Source organism: Ochotona curzoniae, unplaced genomic scaffold (genome assembly GCF_017591425.1).
Source record: "Ochotona curzoniae isolate NIBS_2020 unplaced genomic scaffold, NIBS_Ocur_1.0 scaffold_2587, whole genome shotgun sequence".
Classification (NCBI taxonomy): Eukaryota; Metazoa; Chordata; class Mammalia; order Lagomorpha; family Ochotonidae; genus Ochotona; species Ochotona curzoniae.
In genome coordinates this window covers 27,009,334-27,027,560 of record NW_024467096.1, presented here as the reverse complement: position 1 = coordinate 27,027,560, position 18,227 = coordinate 27,009,334, and the positions used below count along the sequence as shown (strand labels likewise).

Below are 18,227 nucleotides of genomic sequence, written 5' to 3'. Positions count from 1 at the left end.
TTCACAAGGGCCGGGATCTCATATGGGCTCCGGTTCATGTCCCGACTGCTCCACTTCCCATCCAGCTCCCTGCTTGTGGCCCGAGAGAGCAGTGGAAAATGATCCAAATCTTTGAGACCCTGCACTCACGTGGGAGACCTGGAAGAAGCTCCTGGCTCCTGGCTTTGAATTGGCTTAGCTCTGGCCATTGTGGCCACTTGGGGAGTGGAACTAATAGATGGAGGATCTTTCTGTCTCTCCTCTCTGTAAGTCTGCCTTTCCAATAAAAATAAGTAAATTTTAAAAAGTATAATTATGTCACAAAGAAATGCAATGCACATCTACCTGAAAGAAACAGCCCCAGCCCCAGGGCCTAATGCTTTGTCACCAGGACCCGTGGAGATGGGGCCACGCTCAGGCGGACTGAAGGCCAGGGCAGACACCAAGCAATTCTGGAGTGGAGGGGCCAGCTGAGCTGCCCCAGCTCACCGAAGCAGAAGTCCTGAGTGACACGAGCATCCTCAGAGGCCAGGAAGGAGGCCTCTCCCCGAGAAAAGCTAACTTGGGAGCCGTGCCTGCCACGTACTGCCATGGAAGAGGGTGGTGTGCTCACGTGGTGCCAGTGAGGTGAGAAGCAAGCAGAGCGCTGGGATGAACTCACATCCCTGTTACACTCAGCCAGACAGCAGATCTCACAGCATTGCTCCTCTGCCCTGCTGCCATCTTCCAAGAAAAGGTCAATGCATTTATCTTGAGAGCATAACAATATGAAATTCCCTATTCCTCCAACCTCCACTCCCAGACCCATCTTGGAAAACCCACCTCATCAGGAGGGGATCCAAAAGCAACCAGTAATTCAACCAACATTCTTGACTGAGGTCGATGATTCTATGGAAAGAATCTACTTGATGCCCCCAAAGAAACTTCCTTTCCTTGAAAATAAATGAAGGGGGGAAAGGGGGTGGCATGGTGGCTCAATTGGTTCATCCTCTGTCTAGGAGCACCGGCATCCCGTAAGGTGCTGATCTGTGTCCCAGTTGCTCTACTTCCTATCCAGCTCCCTGCTTATGAATTGGGCAAGCCATGAGATGATGGCTCAAAGCCTTGGGGCTCGGCATCCCTGTGGGAGACCTGGAGGAAGCTCTTGGCGTCACATCAGCTCAGCTCTGGCCACGGTGACCACTGGGGAAGTGAACCAGCAGATGGGTGACCTCTTTCTCTGTCTCTTTCTCTCTCTGGAAAATCTGCCTTTCAAATAAAAATAAATAAATCTTCAAAATAAATAAATAGGTAAAATTACACTAAGAAAGACTCTCAGTGGAAGATCGTGTCTCTTTTCAGCCAGAAAAACATAATTTGTGGAGGTAGTTACTGGAGTAGCTGCAACCCTGTCGGAGTCCCCGGGCTTGAGTCCCAGTGAGGTTCTCGACTCCAGTTTCCCCCTAATGCCCATCCTGGGGTGGCTCCAGTAGTTAGGCCCCCATGGCCTTTGTGGTAGACCCAGGTGGAATTCTCCCTGCTCCTGGCTTTGGCCTGGCCCAACCTCAGTGGTTACAGGAATCCCAGTGAACCAGCAGCTATAACTTCCATGTTTCTATGTGTGTGTGTCTCTGTCCCTTTGTGTGTATGTGTTGGTCTATCTCTCACATAAAATACAATTTTATGATGTAATTGGTACATTAAGTTTGACAAAGGGTCTTCCTCTTTATTTCTTACAGTTGGCCTCCTGAGTTAACTTGGACCACCAGTCGCTCAGCAAGGAGAGTGCAGAGTAGCGCAAATGCTTGGCTTTGGATGAGAAAAATATCTAAAAGGACTGACAGGTGCCAGGATACTTCAGTCACGTCTGGGAGCCTGGAGTGGGATCTTTTTAAAGGATATAAAGCTCTGGAGGGCTGTTCCAGCTTACAAGGCTGTAAACTTTATCTACACAAACAGCAGGGAGGTCTCCTGTTCTGGGCCTTGACCTAAACTCCTCCCATTTAGAGGCGGAGGCAAGCAGGACCTGCTATCTCAAGGGTAAACCGAGAGCCAGAGCAATTCCCCAGGGGACTGCAGAAGCCCAAACAAGTCCAGCACCAGGCCCTTCTAGACCTTCTCCCAGTGGTCTCAGCAGCTAAAAACACCTGCATCTGGCTCAGTTGCGCAGACTCAGGCAGGTATCCTGGAGCTGTGACCCCGGCCGATTCTAAAGCTCCAATGCCCTTCCCCCTGAATTCCAAGGACCTGATCCACAAGGAAGAAGTCAGTGGGGTTTTTCCTTTTAATGTTGATAGAAAACAACCAAGAAGACATGAGTTAACTATATCTCAAAGGAGTCATTCCTTCATGAGAAGCAAATAACCTACTTTTCACAGAAGGCACAGACTTCTCTCTCTGCAAGAGTAGTTCATTTGTGATGCTATTAAGGCGTGCTAAGATTGTCAGCACTGCATAAAGGGTCCCTCTGCCTGGTTAGAGAGAGGAATTTTGTCTGCCTGCCTCAACCAGGCTGCCTGGCGGGGCTGGGGTGCATGGTAAGCAAGACTCTCTCCACCCATGACTCATTGGAGGAGCAAGATAAGGAATGAAGGAAAGCTCGAGCTGGTCACTCACCACTGCGCCTGCAACTTCTCTGTATCTTTCAGCTATAAATATTGAGGAACTGTGCCTTGTATTGTACCTCACTCATTAAAGCACTTTGGTTTTGTCAGCCTGCACTCATCTCATTGTTTTAAAACTTGTTTTGAAAGGAAGTGTGACACAGTGAGAGAGTCTATGTGTTTTCCAGCCACTGGTTCATTCTCCAAATAGCTGTAGCAGCTGGGACTCTGGGCCCAAGGCCAGACTGAAGCCAGGAACCAGCAACGTCATCTTCAACTCCCATCTGGATGGCAGTGATCTCCAAGTAAGTGGCATGGTCCCAAGGACTTGGGCCATCTTCTGCTACTTCCCAGGCACATTAGCAGGCAGCTGCATCAGAAGTGGAGCAGCTGAAGACTCCAACAGGCAATTCCGAAACAGGATGCCAGCGTTGTAAGCAGTTTACTTCACTCATTGGCCCAGCTCTAGCATCTCATTCCTGAATGTTCTCTGCTCCCCGCCCCACCCCGCATGTGCACTGCTGGAACTTGATGGTTGCCCCAGTAACCGGAGGAGGACGGGAGCTTGCTTTGAACCTGACCTCAGACTTGCAACCTGGAAGGAAGGAATTCTGGCGGGTTCCTGGAACAGTGGGGTTACCACTCCACCAATAAAGGGGCCAAAGAAACCCCCGTTTCAGCTTCTGTGTCAGGGTGAATTTAAAAAGCCCCTTGCATGTCTCTTCCTGGCTCTTCTTCCTCTGCAGCCCTCTCTTTCACGACTGTCTGGGAAGGGAAGCCCTTGACCGTGGTTCCCTGGAATGAAGGCCATCTAATTTTCTATATATATATATGTTTGGCTGAAGTGTTCTTTCCCTGGCAGTCGGCCAATATTACAGAACTTTCATGCGCACTTGTTCTAATGAGGTTCTGCTCATCCCAATGCCTGCCCCAGGCCCATTCTGTGCGGCCCTCTCCTGCCCTTCCTGTGAGCAGAGGTCATCCGGTCTGAAGCTTCCAGCACTTACCCTCCCATTTTCCATCACTCATCAGCCTGAACCCTGCCTGCCTCAGGTTTGATTGCCCATCTAGACTGCAAACCATGTGAGGGCAAGAATGAATACTGTCAGGCCCGGCGGCATGGCCTAGTGGCTAAAGTCCTCGCCTTGGATGCGCCGGGATCCCATATGGGCACCAGTTCTGGTCCCGGCAGCTCCACTTCCCATCCAGCTCCCTGCTTGTGGCCTGGGAAAGCAGTCAAGGACAGCCCAAAGCCTTGGGACCCTGCACCCATGTGGGATGCCTGGAAGAAGCTCTTGGGTCCTGGCTTCGGATCGGCATAGCATCGGCCATTGTGGTCACTTGGGGAGTGAATCATCGGATGGAAGATATTCCTGTCTCTCCTCCTCTCTGTACATCTGACTTTCCAATAAATAAATAAATCTTAAAAAAAAAAAAAAGAATGAGCACTGTCCTACACACACTGAATAGGAGCTCCATAAATATATACAGGGGGGCAGAGGCAAACGCAAGTGCGAATGTGAGTGAAAAATGGGTTCTCCGGGTAGAACTCTGAACATACTTCTCGAGAGAAACACCATGATCATGGGATGTTGATTCTTCCTCCCTGAAGAGCCTAAGTTATCAGGCAGCCTGTGGGGTGGCTAGGATCTTAACCACCTCAATCTCATTATTTCTGCAAAATGAATGGTGCTGGGAGTTCCCGACCCTGATCAATACGTTTGTAAGCTGACTTGCTCTGTCTGCCTGCTACCGCACGAATCCTTCAGACTTGTCTCCAAGCACTGACAGCATCTGAAAACCCTTTAGTGTCACTTAGCTGACTTTCATGACAACTTCCTGAAGTCATTATTCCAGCTCACAGCAGGTCCACTCAGCCACATGTATTCCGAGTCTTGTACTAGGGAATACAAAGGAAAGATGGCAAGCTTCCTGTTCCCAGCAACGGCTGTCTACACACACAGGAGAGAGCCCCTGCCCCCAGTTTGCACATGCGTTGAGCGGCTGAGGTTGTACAACCATGAGAAATGGCACCTGAGCATGGTACTACGACAGCTCACAGCTGACAATCTGGTCGATGCCACATAGTGTAGATTAGGAACCTGCTGGTTTGATGAAAGCAGTCCTTTCTTTGGTTTAGTTTAAAAAGATCCTAGCCAGCCTTTTATGTTTTAGACTCCAAAGAGAACCTGCTTCCTCTGAGCTAGTTGCTTTCAGGTTGGGAAGAGCCGGAGGAAGAGCTGAGGCCTGAAGCTATCCGCTGCCATCAAAGCCCCGAGGGCTAGGTCCTGTGTGCTGGGGTCTGTGTGATGGGTGTGGAAGACAGGAAGGTGTGAAGAGTATTGAGCCAGAGTTTGACTGATTTTGTATAAATAAAGCGGACAGCTTTTGTGCATCATCCATTATGATCATGGAGTCCTAGTGGTCCGTCTCTTTCTTTCCTCTTTGCGTCTCATCCACGCACCCTTCGCGAGTTCCGAACTCAGCTGGAGCTGGACTCCGGCACCTGTGGACTAACTGGAGAATGCTCCAAGCGATGAGGGAGCCAGCCCAGCTGCCCTCTTTCCCCTGACCCGCCAGCAGCTGGGGCTACCCAAAACCATGGTGCAGGATCATGCAAACCTGTTCCTCAAGCTTCAGCTGCAAGCCTTGCTCCGTAATGAAGCCTAGCTATTTCAACCAGCCCTGCTTTCCTCCATCCAGTGGCCAGGCCACTGCTGCTGTGCTGTCCTGGAGCTGCTCGGGGTTATCTAAAGCCAAACCTGCGGGGAGGTAGCCACAGACTACTCAGTGGGACAGCTAGTTTAGGATCTGCCCAACTATAAACACCTGGAAACCACAATCCCCCGCCCCAAGTGTAAGAATAATATCCTTCCATCCATCACTCCATCTCTTTCCTGGGATTCCACCTGTTTCTTCTGAGATCAGGGGGAAAGATTCCAGGAAACTGTGTGCATATGAGATTCAGGTGGAATTTATGGAGATACCATAACACTCCCAGGTAGCTTCGCACCACTGGCTTGAACTGGCTCACAGCAGCAGCCAGACCTTGGCAGCAGTCTGACCAGGGTTCGGTTCCCCACTCTGCTACGTGACTGGCTTTGCTGTCAAGCCTCACGCAGACTCCCTGGCTTCCTGGGCCCTCAAGTTTCCCATTTGTGAAGCAGACATGAAAATATGCATCTAGGATACTTTTTGTGGGAAAGAAGAAGACTCTCCATGCATTCCACAAATGTTTATTGAATAACCATCCTATGCCAGGGATATTTCCAGGCACTAATGATTCTGCAGTGGATAAAAGAGAAAAAAAAAATTCCCTAGAATTCCTGTGTTAAGTTTATACTGCCTACTTCAATAAACACATAGTAAGTCCACCACGTGGTCTGTTTACACAGCGATGAAATTTGGGAGCGAAATAAAGCAGAGGAAGTGGGTTGCATGTTCCGCAGGGATGTGAAGGAAGGTCGGTCTGAGGGCAGGGAGACACCAGCAACATGCAGCACCGTGCTGATCATTGTTACTTGTATTCCTATTAGTGGCCCACAGGAATAGCTTATCAACAAGTGGTACTGACAGCCCAAACCATCAGTCCTAACCACTGCCATCACCTCTACTAAATACACTAGTAGCTGTTGAGCTTTTGTCTAGTGCCAAGGTCCAAGTCACAGGACTTGTTCTAGGCAATAACGCTTCCAACTCTTGGCAATATGAGAAATTCTCTTTAAATCTTGATTGTTGGGCCCGGCGGTGTGGCCTAGCGGCTAAAGTCCTCACCTTGAACGCACCAGGATCCCATATGGGCACTGGTTCTAATCCTGGCAGCTCCACTGCCCATCCAGCTCCCTGCCTGTGGCCTGGGAAAGCAATTGAGGACAGCTCAAAGCTTTGGGACCCTGCACCCATGTGGGAGACCTGGAAGAGGTTCCTGGTTCCCGGCTTCGGATCGGCATAGCACCGGCTGTTGTGGTCACTTGGGGAGTGAATCATCAGCGAAAGATCTTCCTCTCTGTCTCTCCTTCCCTCTGTATATCTGACTTTGTAATGAAAATAAATAAATCTTAAAAAAAAAATAAATCTTGATTGTTAGACTAGCATTCAGGAGTGTTGGGCAGTGAATGCGTGGGCTGGTGGTTAAGACATCTTCAGATGCTACTGGAATTCCCAGGTTCGATACCCAGCTCCTGAGCTGCAGCTTCCTGCTGCTGCAGACTTGCAGAGGCAGCAGTGGACACTCTAGGTACTCGGCTTCGTGCCACCCTGTGAGGGACCTGGGGTCCTGGCCCACTCCTGGCTTTAGCCTGGCCCAGTCCCTGCAACTGAGTATTTAGATTGAATGGGTTTCCCCTAAATAACAATATTTGAGAAACAGAGATTGACGGTGGTGGAGTTTCTATCTATTCATTCACTCCCCACGGCTCACACAGCCCAGGACGGGAGCAGATGCAGGCTACAGGTGCTGAGCCTTCAGACCACCGCTCCAAGGTGAGCTGCGGGGACCCAGCTCCCGGAGCCCTCACCGCTGCAATGAGGGTCTTTATTAGGAGGAAACTGAGTCAGGGGCTAGGGCCAGGGATTAACCTCAGATGCTTCAGTAACACACTGAGGTGTCTTAACTGCCAGGCTAAACACATAAAATTTGTATGTTGCTAGTAACTGTATCTTTCCCTGGGTTATGGTGAATTTCTTTTCCAGAAGTATCCAAGACTAACATGAAAAATGTAACTCGATATAAGGGTAGTTCAAAAAATTTTAAGTAACATGAGAAATAATTTTTTTTCTGATTATGTTAAACGTGATCCTGGGCAAATCACTACTCTAGATCTATATTTCATGTTTAATAAGTCACTAGGTCATTGTCTAGTTATATAATTTACTTATTTGAACTCAGAGACACAAAGAGACAAAGAGATAGAACTGCTGTCCACTGGTTTACTCCTTAAATGAAAGGCCTGGCTGCTGCCAGTTGTGGCAAAGCCAGCTAAGCTGCTGCCTGCAGTGCCAGCATCCTATATGCACACTGGTTCGAGCCCTGGCTGCTCTACTTCCAGTCCAGCTCCCTGCCTATGAGCCTGGAAAAGCAGCAGAGACAGGCCACATGCTTTTGCCCATGCACCCACCTGGGAGACCCAGAGGAAGCTCCTGACTCCTGGCTTCTGCCTGGTCCAGTGCTGACTGTTATGCCACTTTTGGAGTGACATGTTGGATGGAAGACTCTCTCCTGTCTGTCTCTCCCTCTCTCTGTTGTTCCGCCTTTCAAAATAAATACGTTTTGAAAAAGATTATTTAAAAAAGAGAGATTTTCAGAAAAGAAGGGACTGGGCCAGACGGAAACAGGGAGACAGGAACTCAATCTGGATCTCCCATGTGAGTGGAAAGAGCTTGGGCACCTGAGCTGCCTCTAAGAATGTACAACAGGAAACCGGAGTGGAGTTCCGAACTCAGAATTGAACCCGGGTACTCTGATAAAGGACGCTGATGTGTTAACTATTAGGCCAAATATCCACTCCTCCATGGGTATTTAGAATCCTTTCTTAATTAAAATTCTTTTTCTTTGAATGGCATGAATTACTTACTCAATGGAGACAACAACAGCATTCAGCTCCTCAGCCACTGCCGCACACAGCTCATCGTAGTATCTGATTCCTAGAAGAGACAAAGGAATCGTCACTACAAAACAAGTCAGTTACTATCACCCCTTCTTGGCTAGTTCGGCACCATTGCGTTGCATGTTAAGCCTCAGCCTGCAGTGCCAACATCCCATAAGGATGCCAGTTCAAGTTCCAGTTTCTCCATTTCTGACGCAGCTCTCTGCTAATGACCTGGGAAAGTAGCGGAAGGTGGCCCGATTGCTTGGGCTCTGCACCCACATCGGAGACCCGGAAGGAGCTACTTACTTCCAGCTTCAGACAGGTCTGGCCACGCTTGCCATTTGAGGAGTGAACCAGTAGATGGAAGGCCTCTCCTCTCTCTCTCTCTCTCTCTCCTTCTCTTTCTCTATTATACTGTGCCTCTCAAATTCAACTACACAAATCTTTCAAAAACTGTTGCCCATTCTTACATCATTACTGCATTCTTCAATTCAGCTAAATTTGTCTTGTTCTTAGAGTTGAAGTTAATAATGAAAATAAATAAGAAGCACGTGAATAAACAGACAGATTCACATGATAAATGAAAAAAATACTAAATTTGGGCTTCTCTTAAAATGCAATGACTGCAAATAACAAGAACTCTATATGAAATTACTTCTGAATTTTTTTTAGCCAATTCAACATTTACTCCATAATGGCTATAATGAAGCACATCGAATTAATCATGTTATTTGTACCTGTTCCCATGCATGCCTTTCCTTAAAAATCAAGCAGTTTCTTCCTTGGAATCATAAACTTGCATTTAATATTTCTTTAATATCTTTACATTTCTTGAATATCTTCCTATGCCGTGATTCAATGATCAATACAAAAAAAAAATTACATTCTCTTCAAATCTCTGGACATGAAAGAAGCATGATAGGACATCTAAGCATTTGGAGAAAGAGGGTCCCGGGGCTTGCAACAACAGAACAATTTTGATATGTAAGAATTTAATCTTGTAATAAATTAAGACTTCTTTATGCCAGCAGAGCCCCTGGCATCTCCTTCCTTATCGGCTTTCCCAAAGTCCCAAAGTCTTCAGTTACAGAAACCCAGGGCCAGGTGCATTCCCTACCAGCCCATGAGCCTCCTCCGGGCAGGGAACGCGATGCAGGAAAGGCCAGGGTGATTGGACGGTCCATGCCGGTCCTACAAACCTACGCTTCCTTTCCTTCAACGCTACCTCTTGCGTGGCAAGTGTTCAACGTGACAGACTCAGTGTTTTCCAAGGCATGGACTGTCCCCTCCGTCTGTGCCTCCCCATCCCCTGGGCCCCCTGAAGATGATCAAAGGCCCAGTCTGGCCCACAGCTTCGTGACATTTTTGCACTGAAAATCTGCGCTCCTGAGTCTTGGGCAGACATGTGTATTCTGTCAATATTTATTGAACATACAAACACACCACTGAATGAAAGGATAACTCATGGAAATGAAGCTCAACAAAGTGGGAGCCATTAGTGTATGTGTGTGTGTGTATATATATGTGCTACAGAGACATAATCACGTAATGATAAACAGAGCAAGTTGTCATTGCCTCGGAACCTGGAGCCAAGAGCTCAGAGGTACAGATGAGCAAGAGACACTCTGGTGACGGCCAGAATCCCATGGCCTTGCCTCTGGGCTGCCCCACTTGGCTGCCTACCACTTGGACTCTGTTCTACTCATGAAAAGTATCCAACTCAAAAGAAAAAAAAAAAACTTTTTTCCTCTCAGTGGTTGGCTTTTATGTTTTAATCTCTGACTTGCCAAGTACATACCATGTTGATAAGTTTACATGCGCATTAAGAAATAGCTGCTCTGGCTTTTTATAGTGACAGCTTTAAAGCGTAATGTGGGGAAAAAGAACTATTGATCACGCTGTTATGTACTGTGGCTCAAACGTCTCGTTTTGGTGCCAGTAGGTATTATCAGCACTGCACAGTAAGTTAGTCTATGATTTAGATCACAAGCAATGTTTTCAAACAGCCTGGCTGAACTAAAAACCCACCCAAAAGGGTCCGGCACAGTGGCCTAGCGGCTAAAGTCCTCGCCTTCAGCAGGCCAGGATCCCATATGGGCACGGGGTTGGCCCCATTGCCCATCCAGCTCCCTGCTTGGGGCCTGAGAGGTAAGTCGAGGACAGTCCAAGAACTTGGGACTCTGCACCACCTGTGTGGGAGACCTGGAAGAGGCTTCTGGCTCCTAGCTTCGGATCAGCTCAACTCTGGCTATTGCAGCGATTTGGAGAGTGAATCATTGGACGGAAGATCTTCCTCTCTGTCTCTCCTTCTCTCTATGTACCTGACTTTGCAACAAAAATAAATCTTAAAAAAAAAAAAAATCCAACAAGGAAACTCCTCTGCAGAGGGTAGCCCTCAAACCGGGATCCTTTTTGAGAGTGGAAAGATAGATACTATCAAGATTTTTACTTGGACAAGCAAGACAGAGGACGGTCCAGAGGCAATGAGAAAAATGATCGCCTTAGCTTTACCCACTGGGTAAGCCAAACTCAGTCACACATCCATTCCCCCACCTGCACCCTGGGGGGAAGGGTGGAGGTTGACTTCGCAACACCTAACAGGTGTAAAGGGAGCAGGACACCTACTTGCGCTGGCCAAGGCCCACCCTCCGCCGTGGATGTAGATGAGGCCGCGTTTCAGGGACTCTCCCGGCTTGAGCGAGCCTTCGAACACCCTGACTTCCACGCCGTCGAAGTCGGTGTCGGTCACCTTCACGTGGGCCGACGACCAGGCGCCTTTCTTGCCGAATGCGATGATGATAAAATTCAGCGCGATCAGGTGGTGGCTCAGGCCCAGGTAGTGTATCAGGTTACTCTGCAGGGTGAGGGAAGGAATGAAGGAAAAGAACCCGTGACAATGTAGGCGCCAGAGCTTCCCTCCCCGCCCGTCAGTATCTGAATTCTCAACCAGCAATGCAACTCCCCAAACACTGCTTTCCTTTTGCTCCAGGACTCCAAAATATTTTCACGGATGACACGTCCTTTCATTTCAGACCAACTCTGGGATGGAAATGGAACACCTGTCGCAGCCATGCTACTGATAAAGTTTAGAAATGCACTTAAACGTTGCCCATTGAGAGCAATGGGCATCAGTCTAGGACTCAAACCTAGGCAGGACTGCCAGCATCTAGGCTTCAGTCCCTTTTCCCCACCGCTAAATAAGTACAGCCGAGTCACAGTAACATTATAGCAGAAATAGTTAAGTGTAAATAAAGAGGGAAAAGTTTCATATTTACCTTCACTATTTTTTTTTAAGATTTATTTACTTTTATTGGAAAGCCAGATATACAGAGAGAAAGATCTTCCATTCACTGGTGGCTATAATGGTCAGAGCTGAGCTGATCCAAGGCAGGAGCCAGAAGCTTCTTCTAGGTCTCCCACGTTGGTGCAGGGTCCCAAGGCTTTGGGCCGTCATCAACTGCTTTCCCAGGCCACAAGCTGAGAGCTGGATGGGCACTGGAGCAGCCAGGACATGAACTGGCACTCATACGGGATCCCGGGTACATGCCAAGTGAAGACTTGAGCCTCTAGGTTACCGCGCAGGGCCCTACTCTCACTACCTGCAAAGTGCTTGCAAGCTTCTGTATTCACACGTCTGGATTGTTTGCAGAGGAGGAAGCGATGAGTAAACGAGTAAAGGAATGAGCTGCATCCCCAGCACTGAACAGCAGACTAGTTCAGACATAACCAGAAACATCTCAGAAATATGCAGTCGTTCCTGGGCCCTGCACTCCACAGCAAGCATCCTCCCACACGGGCTAGGGGTAGGCCTGTTATGGAAACTGTGGGCAGCTCTCTGATGGGCTGCAGATCCCACTAGTAAGCATGAGAATTAGGGCTGGGGGCAGGTCTGGCCAGACAGGCAGTGGCACCCACCAACATGAGTGTGGGCTGCAAAGTAGGGTCAGTTGGGTAGAGCTAAGTCGCAATGCCCATTGATGTATACAAGAGCTGAATGGGATGTGGAATAGAATGGGCCAGTCTGCTATACGTACAGGCAAGCACAGGAACCAGGGCTGGGGACAGGCTGAGAGGGGTTGCCCCAACTGGGCTATAGTTCCTGCTGGTGACTGTGAGGGCCAAGTGTGTGATGCAGAGTATCCATTGGTCACAGCATCCATTGGTTTACATAACAGACAGGGTTGGAGCTAAAACTGACCCAGCAAGTACAGTTACCATTGAGTGTGTAGGCTGACATGGGTGACAGCCTCTGAGCCAGGCGCCTTACTGGCAAGCACACACAAGAGTCAGGTCTGGGATCACTTCAGAAAAGGTTTCTGTGGAGATCCTCCCACCGGAACCGCTGGGCTCAGTCAGAACTCCAACCATGGGGAGAATTGCAGGATCTGTGGTCTGACTGTGGAGCACATGTGTCAGAACTGGGCCTCCTCAGTGGCTCAGACAGAGCAGTGGATGGCATGCCCAGATGCACGGAAGAATATGGCAGTTCACTGGGGCCTACGGAAAACATCTGGTACTAGCAGAGCAAGGAGGGCAGAGCAAATTGGTCAACTACCCCGGTCAAGCACTGACAGCAAATATCTGGGGAAATGGAGGCTCAGGGTGGGTTGTGTCAGGAGATACACCTTGAAATGATGCCCTCATCCTTGAGTCAGCAAGATCGACAGCATTTCAGAACAATCGAAACCACTGGATCCCCACATCTGGGTCCCTGGGATGATGTCAGGTGGCCGTTCTCCATCCCCAGGGACGGGGTGGTGAGAAGTCTGGGTGTGGCTTCTCCCTAATTTACCCAGATACAGGAGGAAGGAGGAGGGAGGGAGATTTGGAAACAATGGTCTCACCTTGCTCAACTATGTAAACATTATCAAAAATCAAAAATAAAATAAAAAATGATGTTCCTTGAAAAATAAAAACAGGAAGAAAAGGTAATGAACCCAGACCACTCAGACTGGCATCCTCCGCTCTGAACCCCAGACCACCCAGACTGGCATCCTCTGCTCTGATGCCCAGATCACTCAGACTGGCACCCTCTGCTCTGAACTCCAGACCACCCAGACTGGCATCCTCCGCTCTGACGCCCAGACCACACAGACTGGCATCCTCCACTCTGAACCCCAGACCACCCAGACTGGCATCTTCTGCTCTGAAACCCAGGGGCATTTAGCTTGAGCTTAAGCATCCACAGGATGTTATCTGCTTGCAGAAGGATCAGAGAGGAAAAGACCTAAGTCAGCCACCAGGCACAGACCCTCCAGGGTGTATTCCTCTTTGCAATTCTACCAGGGCCTCGGCAGCGGAGGAAGAGTGCTCTTCAGTGGGACTTGAAACAGAATCCTGGTGATTAATGAAATGATTAATGCCCCCTAAGATCAAAGAGACTGTGTTTGCAGTAGAAATCAGAACTGCGTGAGGTGTGTACCACAATGGGCCTCCCAGCCAGGGAACAGGGCGCACTGACGTGCTCTGAGGAGGACCCCTGTGGGCGATGATGCTCATTCCCTTGGCCATCCCCCTGAGCCCCTACCACAATGTCCCCAGTACACACACATGTACACGTGTCAGTGGGTTCCACATTGTGAAGTCAACCACCTGCAGATTGGAAATATTTGGGGAAGAAACCCTGCATGCAGCTGTTCTGAACATGTATTTTTTTACATGTCATTATCCCTTAACAATCCACCATAGCGGGGCCCAGCACAGTAGCCTAGTAGCTACAGTTCCTGCCTTGTACACACCCGGGTTCCCATATGGTTGCCGGTTCTAATCCTGGTGGCCCCACTTCCCATCCGAATCCCTGCTTGTGACCTGGGAAAGCAGTTGATGACAGCCCAAAGCCTTGAGATCCTGTACCAATGTGGGAGACCTAGAAGAAGCTTTTGGCTCCTGGCTTTGGATCGGCTCAGCTCCAGTCATCGTGGCCACTTGGGAAGTGAATCAGCGAACCGAAGATCTTCCTTTCTGTCTCTCCTCCTCTCTGCATATCTGGCTTTCCAATAAAAATAAATAAATTTAAAAAGATACAGCACAGCAACTATTTTCACATTATTCACATGGTATTGGGTACCAGGAGCAATCCAGAGATGATGTAAAGGGTATGGAAGAAGGTGCAAAGATAATACACAAGTTCAAAGATGCTTATTATGGGAGGGAAACGATACTAAAAATGTATGATTATTTTATGCAAAAATTTTGAACTCCAAGCATACAAAAGATTTTCAAAAATTTGTGGAAAATCATTATGAAAACACTGCACAAGAATTTCAATGTTTAATTATTTATCTGTATTTATTTGAACAGCAGAAAAGTGAGAGAGCTCTCATCCACTGGTTCACTGCCCAAATGTCTGGAAATGCCAGGACTGGGCAGACCAAACGAAGGAGTAGGAAACTCAATCCATGTCTCTCATGTGAATAGCAGGAACCCAAGGACTTCCGCCTCTGCTGCTGCCTTGGTGTGCAGGAAGCAGACATTGGGAGCAGAACCACAACTCAAAGCCAGCCATCTGACATGGAACATCCCAGCCAAGGTCTCAACCACTCGGCCAAAAGCCTACTGTTAGATTTCAATTATTTTGCACCAAGAATAAAGCATTTCTTTAATTCTATTTTTCCGCAGATTTTCTGAAGCACTCATGTACTACATCATGTTATATAATGGACTTGCATATTTGATTTTAATATCCTGGGGGAATGGGTTCTAGAACCTATTCCCCACTGCTGGTAAGCAATGACTACATCACACACACATGCACACAGAATGCATACACACACAAGCATACGTAGACGCTTTGTCATGAAAAGCATCAGAAGGCCCTTTATCATATAACCATTAGTGAGTGTTCCTGAAAAATAAGATTAAGAGGCAATTATTCTAACAATGAACAGCTATTTCAGGAATCCATTAATATTCATTTACTGGCAAGTATAAGCTGAAGCAGAGCAAGTGAATATTAATAACATGATTCAACTTCTATCTGGGCCTGGCATCAATTGCCCAATTTACTGAAAAAGTGAACACAACAGTTCATGCCCTTGACGTTAAGTCAATAAATATATACACATGCACATGTATATTCATATGCAAATATGTATATGCATGGAGGATTCTAGTCACCCATTTAAGTTCACTGGCTCATTGGGTGAAAGGCAATCAACTTTTGATTTTATACTGAGACCTTAATTCAACTTGGGCAGTATTGAGCTCTGTCAGGGCACAGTTGAAAGTCACTGTATTCACCAGGTTTCTAGAATAGGCACAGAAGCTGTTGTCAGCATGTTATCAATGAACAGAGAACACCCAGGCCCATTCCATTACCCACAGGACAAGTAGCTAGATACGCCTGAAAAGATGAACTGTGAACACAGAAACTGCAAAGTTGGCTCTTTCTCAATTGTTTTCATTTTTCTTGGCTGCATGCAGACTTGATTAAATATTTATGACAAATTATAGATGGTTCTGCACCTTAGGATAGCTGTAAAAGCAGCATATTTTCTTAATAGCAAAGAGCAGAATGTTAGTTTTGTCAGAGACCCACGTGGGGTTTCCTTTGTGTGTGCTGCTCGCCCTAAGGACCTGCAGACTTGACTCAATCTGTCCACTGCTTTTCAGAAACACTTCTGATTCTCAGCTGGCATTCAACTGAATTGGCAGAATTTCTGAACAACCATATCCACACTGTTTACAATGGTGAGAGGGTGAGGTAGGGGCATAAATGTTGGCTAAAAAGGGGAGGGGTGGGCAACTTGTGCTATAGAGGAGGAAGTAAGAAAAGGTGGGTGGATACGTGAGAAAAGAATTTAGAAAGCCAAGGCCAGTGTGGTGGTATATATAATCCTCTTCCTCCAGCACTGGCATTCTATGTGGGTGTCGGTTGCAGTCCTGGCTGCTCCATTTCTGATTCACCGCCCTGCTTTTGGCCTGGGGAAAGCAGCCAAGGATGGCTGAGGCCTTGGACCCCTGCACCCACATGAGAGATCCAGAAAAAGCTCCTAGCTCCGAGTTTCAGTCCAGCCCAGCCCAGCCCAGCTGTGGCCATTGTGGCCATCTGGGGAGTAAACCAGTGGATAGAAGTTCTTTCTCTCTGCCTCTCCCTCATTCTGTAACTCAAATAAACAAATACTTCTTCGAAAAAGGAGAAAAACCTAGAAGGATTGCTAAAGGAAAAACTATGCCAATGACTGAAATGACAGGAAAAGAACAGTCATCCCACAGCAATGTCAAGGTTGTTTCAAAATGTGAAAATGGGGATAGGCATTGTGGTACAGCAGGTTAAATCACCTCTTGCAAACTAGGTATGCCATAACGATTCTAGTGCCAGCATGACACTTTCGATCCGGCTCCCTGAGAATGCAGCTGCTGATCCCTGTTGCCCACATGGAGATTTGGATGGCGCTCGGGGCAGGTGGCTTCAGCCTGGCCCAGTGTTGGTCGTTTCATATATTTGGGGAGTGAATCATCTGATGGAAGATCTCTGTGACATTCTGCCTTTCACATAAAAAATACGTAAATCTTTAAAACGGAAATGGAAAAGACTACTAAAGAGTAACCTGTCATTAGTTGCTTTAACAGTAAGCTGCAACAGTAACCCATCATTAACCACTTCTACTGTGACCATTAATAGCAGCTGTCACTAAGTGCCAGGGTAAACTGTTAGATCCTGGCTACAGTAGTGTGAGGTGGGAACCGTTACCTTCCTTACAGAGAGAAGGGGAGCCTAGAGATCAAGTCACCACGCAGAAGCTGCAGTCCTAAAGCAGTGAGAGGCTGAACACACAAAGGCCCCTGGAAATGCGGGGTCAGATGAACACGGGCCCGGGCATCAGTGCTGAGCCCTCTCCGCTAAGGGGCGACAGTCACATGTGTATGTGACGTCACGGAAGTGTGATTAGCACACAGCTCTTTCCTCTAGTACCGACTGCTTCCCTTAGCTCTTATTGTTCCACTCCTTCTTCCCAGCAAATAAAACGATTAGCCAAGCCCTTCCACGGCTGGCACTTTGCTGGATGGGTAGGAGTACAAAGAGAAACCATGGACAGAATGTCTTCTTGGTACAGAAGGATTTTAAAGATAGACATCGACCTCGAAGACTGCACAATGACTGCACGATGAATAAGAAAGTCTGTAGAAGAAAAGGTGATTGATTCCCCAGGATTGGTGGTAGGAGACGGAAGAGTAAGTGTTATAGATGAAACCAAGAATGTTCAGAGAACCATCTGGAAGCCAGTGAGAGAGCCCTAGGCTGCAGGTGTGTGGGATCTGAGGCAGCTGACTTCCGTCTCCTACAGGGACAAGATTTGGGGGGGAGAGTCAAGACCTTAGGAAAGAGTGGGTAAAGGTTTTCTAGAAAGATGGTACCTCAAACTGCGTTGCAGTCTCCTAGCCTGGAGCTGCTAAAGCAGTGACAGAGCAGCCTTGGTGCCCAAAGAAGCAGGTCTGGGGGTCCAGCAGGTTCGGTGGCTGCTTGAGACACTGGAATCCCATATGGGAGCAGCAGCCTTTCCTATCACAGCACCGCTTTGGGTCCCAGCTGCCCTGCTTCTCTCTGGGTTCCTTGCCCACTTGCCCAGCAAGTCAGCACATCCTGCCACCCATATGGGAGATGCAGAGTTCTAGGCTCCTGGTTTTAGCATGGCATTACTGGTCATTATATAGGCCATTTGGGAATAAACCAGTGAATGGAAGACTCTCTTTCCTCTCTGTAAAAAAAATCTGCCTTTCAAATAAAAATAATTTTTTAGAGATGGATTTCTTTTTATTGCAAAATCAGATATACAGAGATGAGGAGAGACAAAGAGAAAGATCTTCCATCCATTGATTCACTCCCAAAGCAGCTGCAATGACCAGAACTGAGCCCATCCAAAACCAGGAGCCCAGAGCCTCTTCCAGGTCTTCCACACAGGTGCAGGGTCCCAAGACTTTGGGTCATACTCTACTGCTTTCCCAAGTCACAGGAAGGGAGCCAGATGGAAAGCGGGGCCCCCAGGATTAGAACCAACACCCATATGGGATCCCAGTACATGCAAGGCAAGGACTTTAGCCGCTAGGCTATCACGCAGGGCCCAAAAATAATTTTTTA

At 47.9% G+C, this 18,227-nt stretch overlaps 1 protein-coding gene across 2 annotated transcripts in view; it reads right to left on the bottom strand.

The window, feature by feature from the left end:
- Positions 1–18,227, bottom strand: part of NCEH1 (neutral cholesterol ester hydrolase 1) — a 70,055-nt gene that overhangs the window by 9,509 nt on the left and 42,319 nt on the right. Inside the window, exons 2-3 of one of the 2 annotated variants that reach the window (XM_041003122.1) lie at positions 10,744–11,003; positions 8,135–8,197 (exon numbers count right to left, since the gene is read on the bottom strand). In XM_041003122.1, the coding sequence (XP_040859056.1) occupies positions 8,135–8,197; positions 10,744–11,003 (323 nt within the window). Of the gene's footprint in view, positions 1–8,134; positions 8,205–10,743; positions 11,004–18,227 lie in introns of both variants that reach the window. The other variant, XM_041003123.1, reaches the window with a different exon arrangement.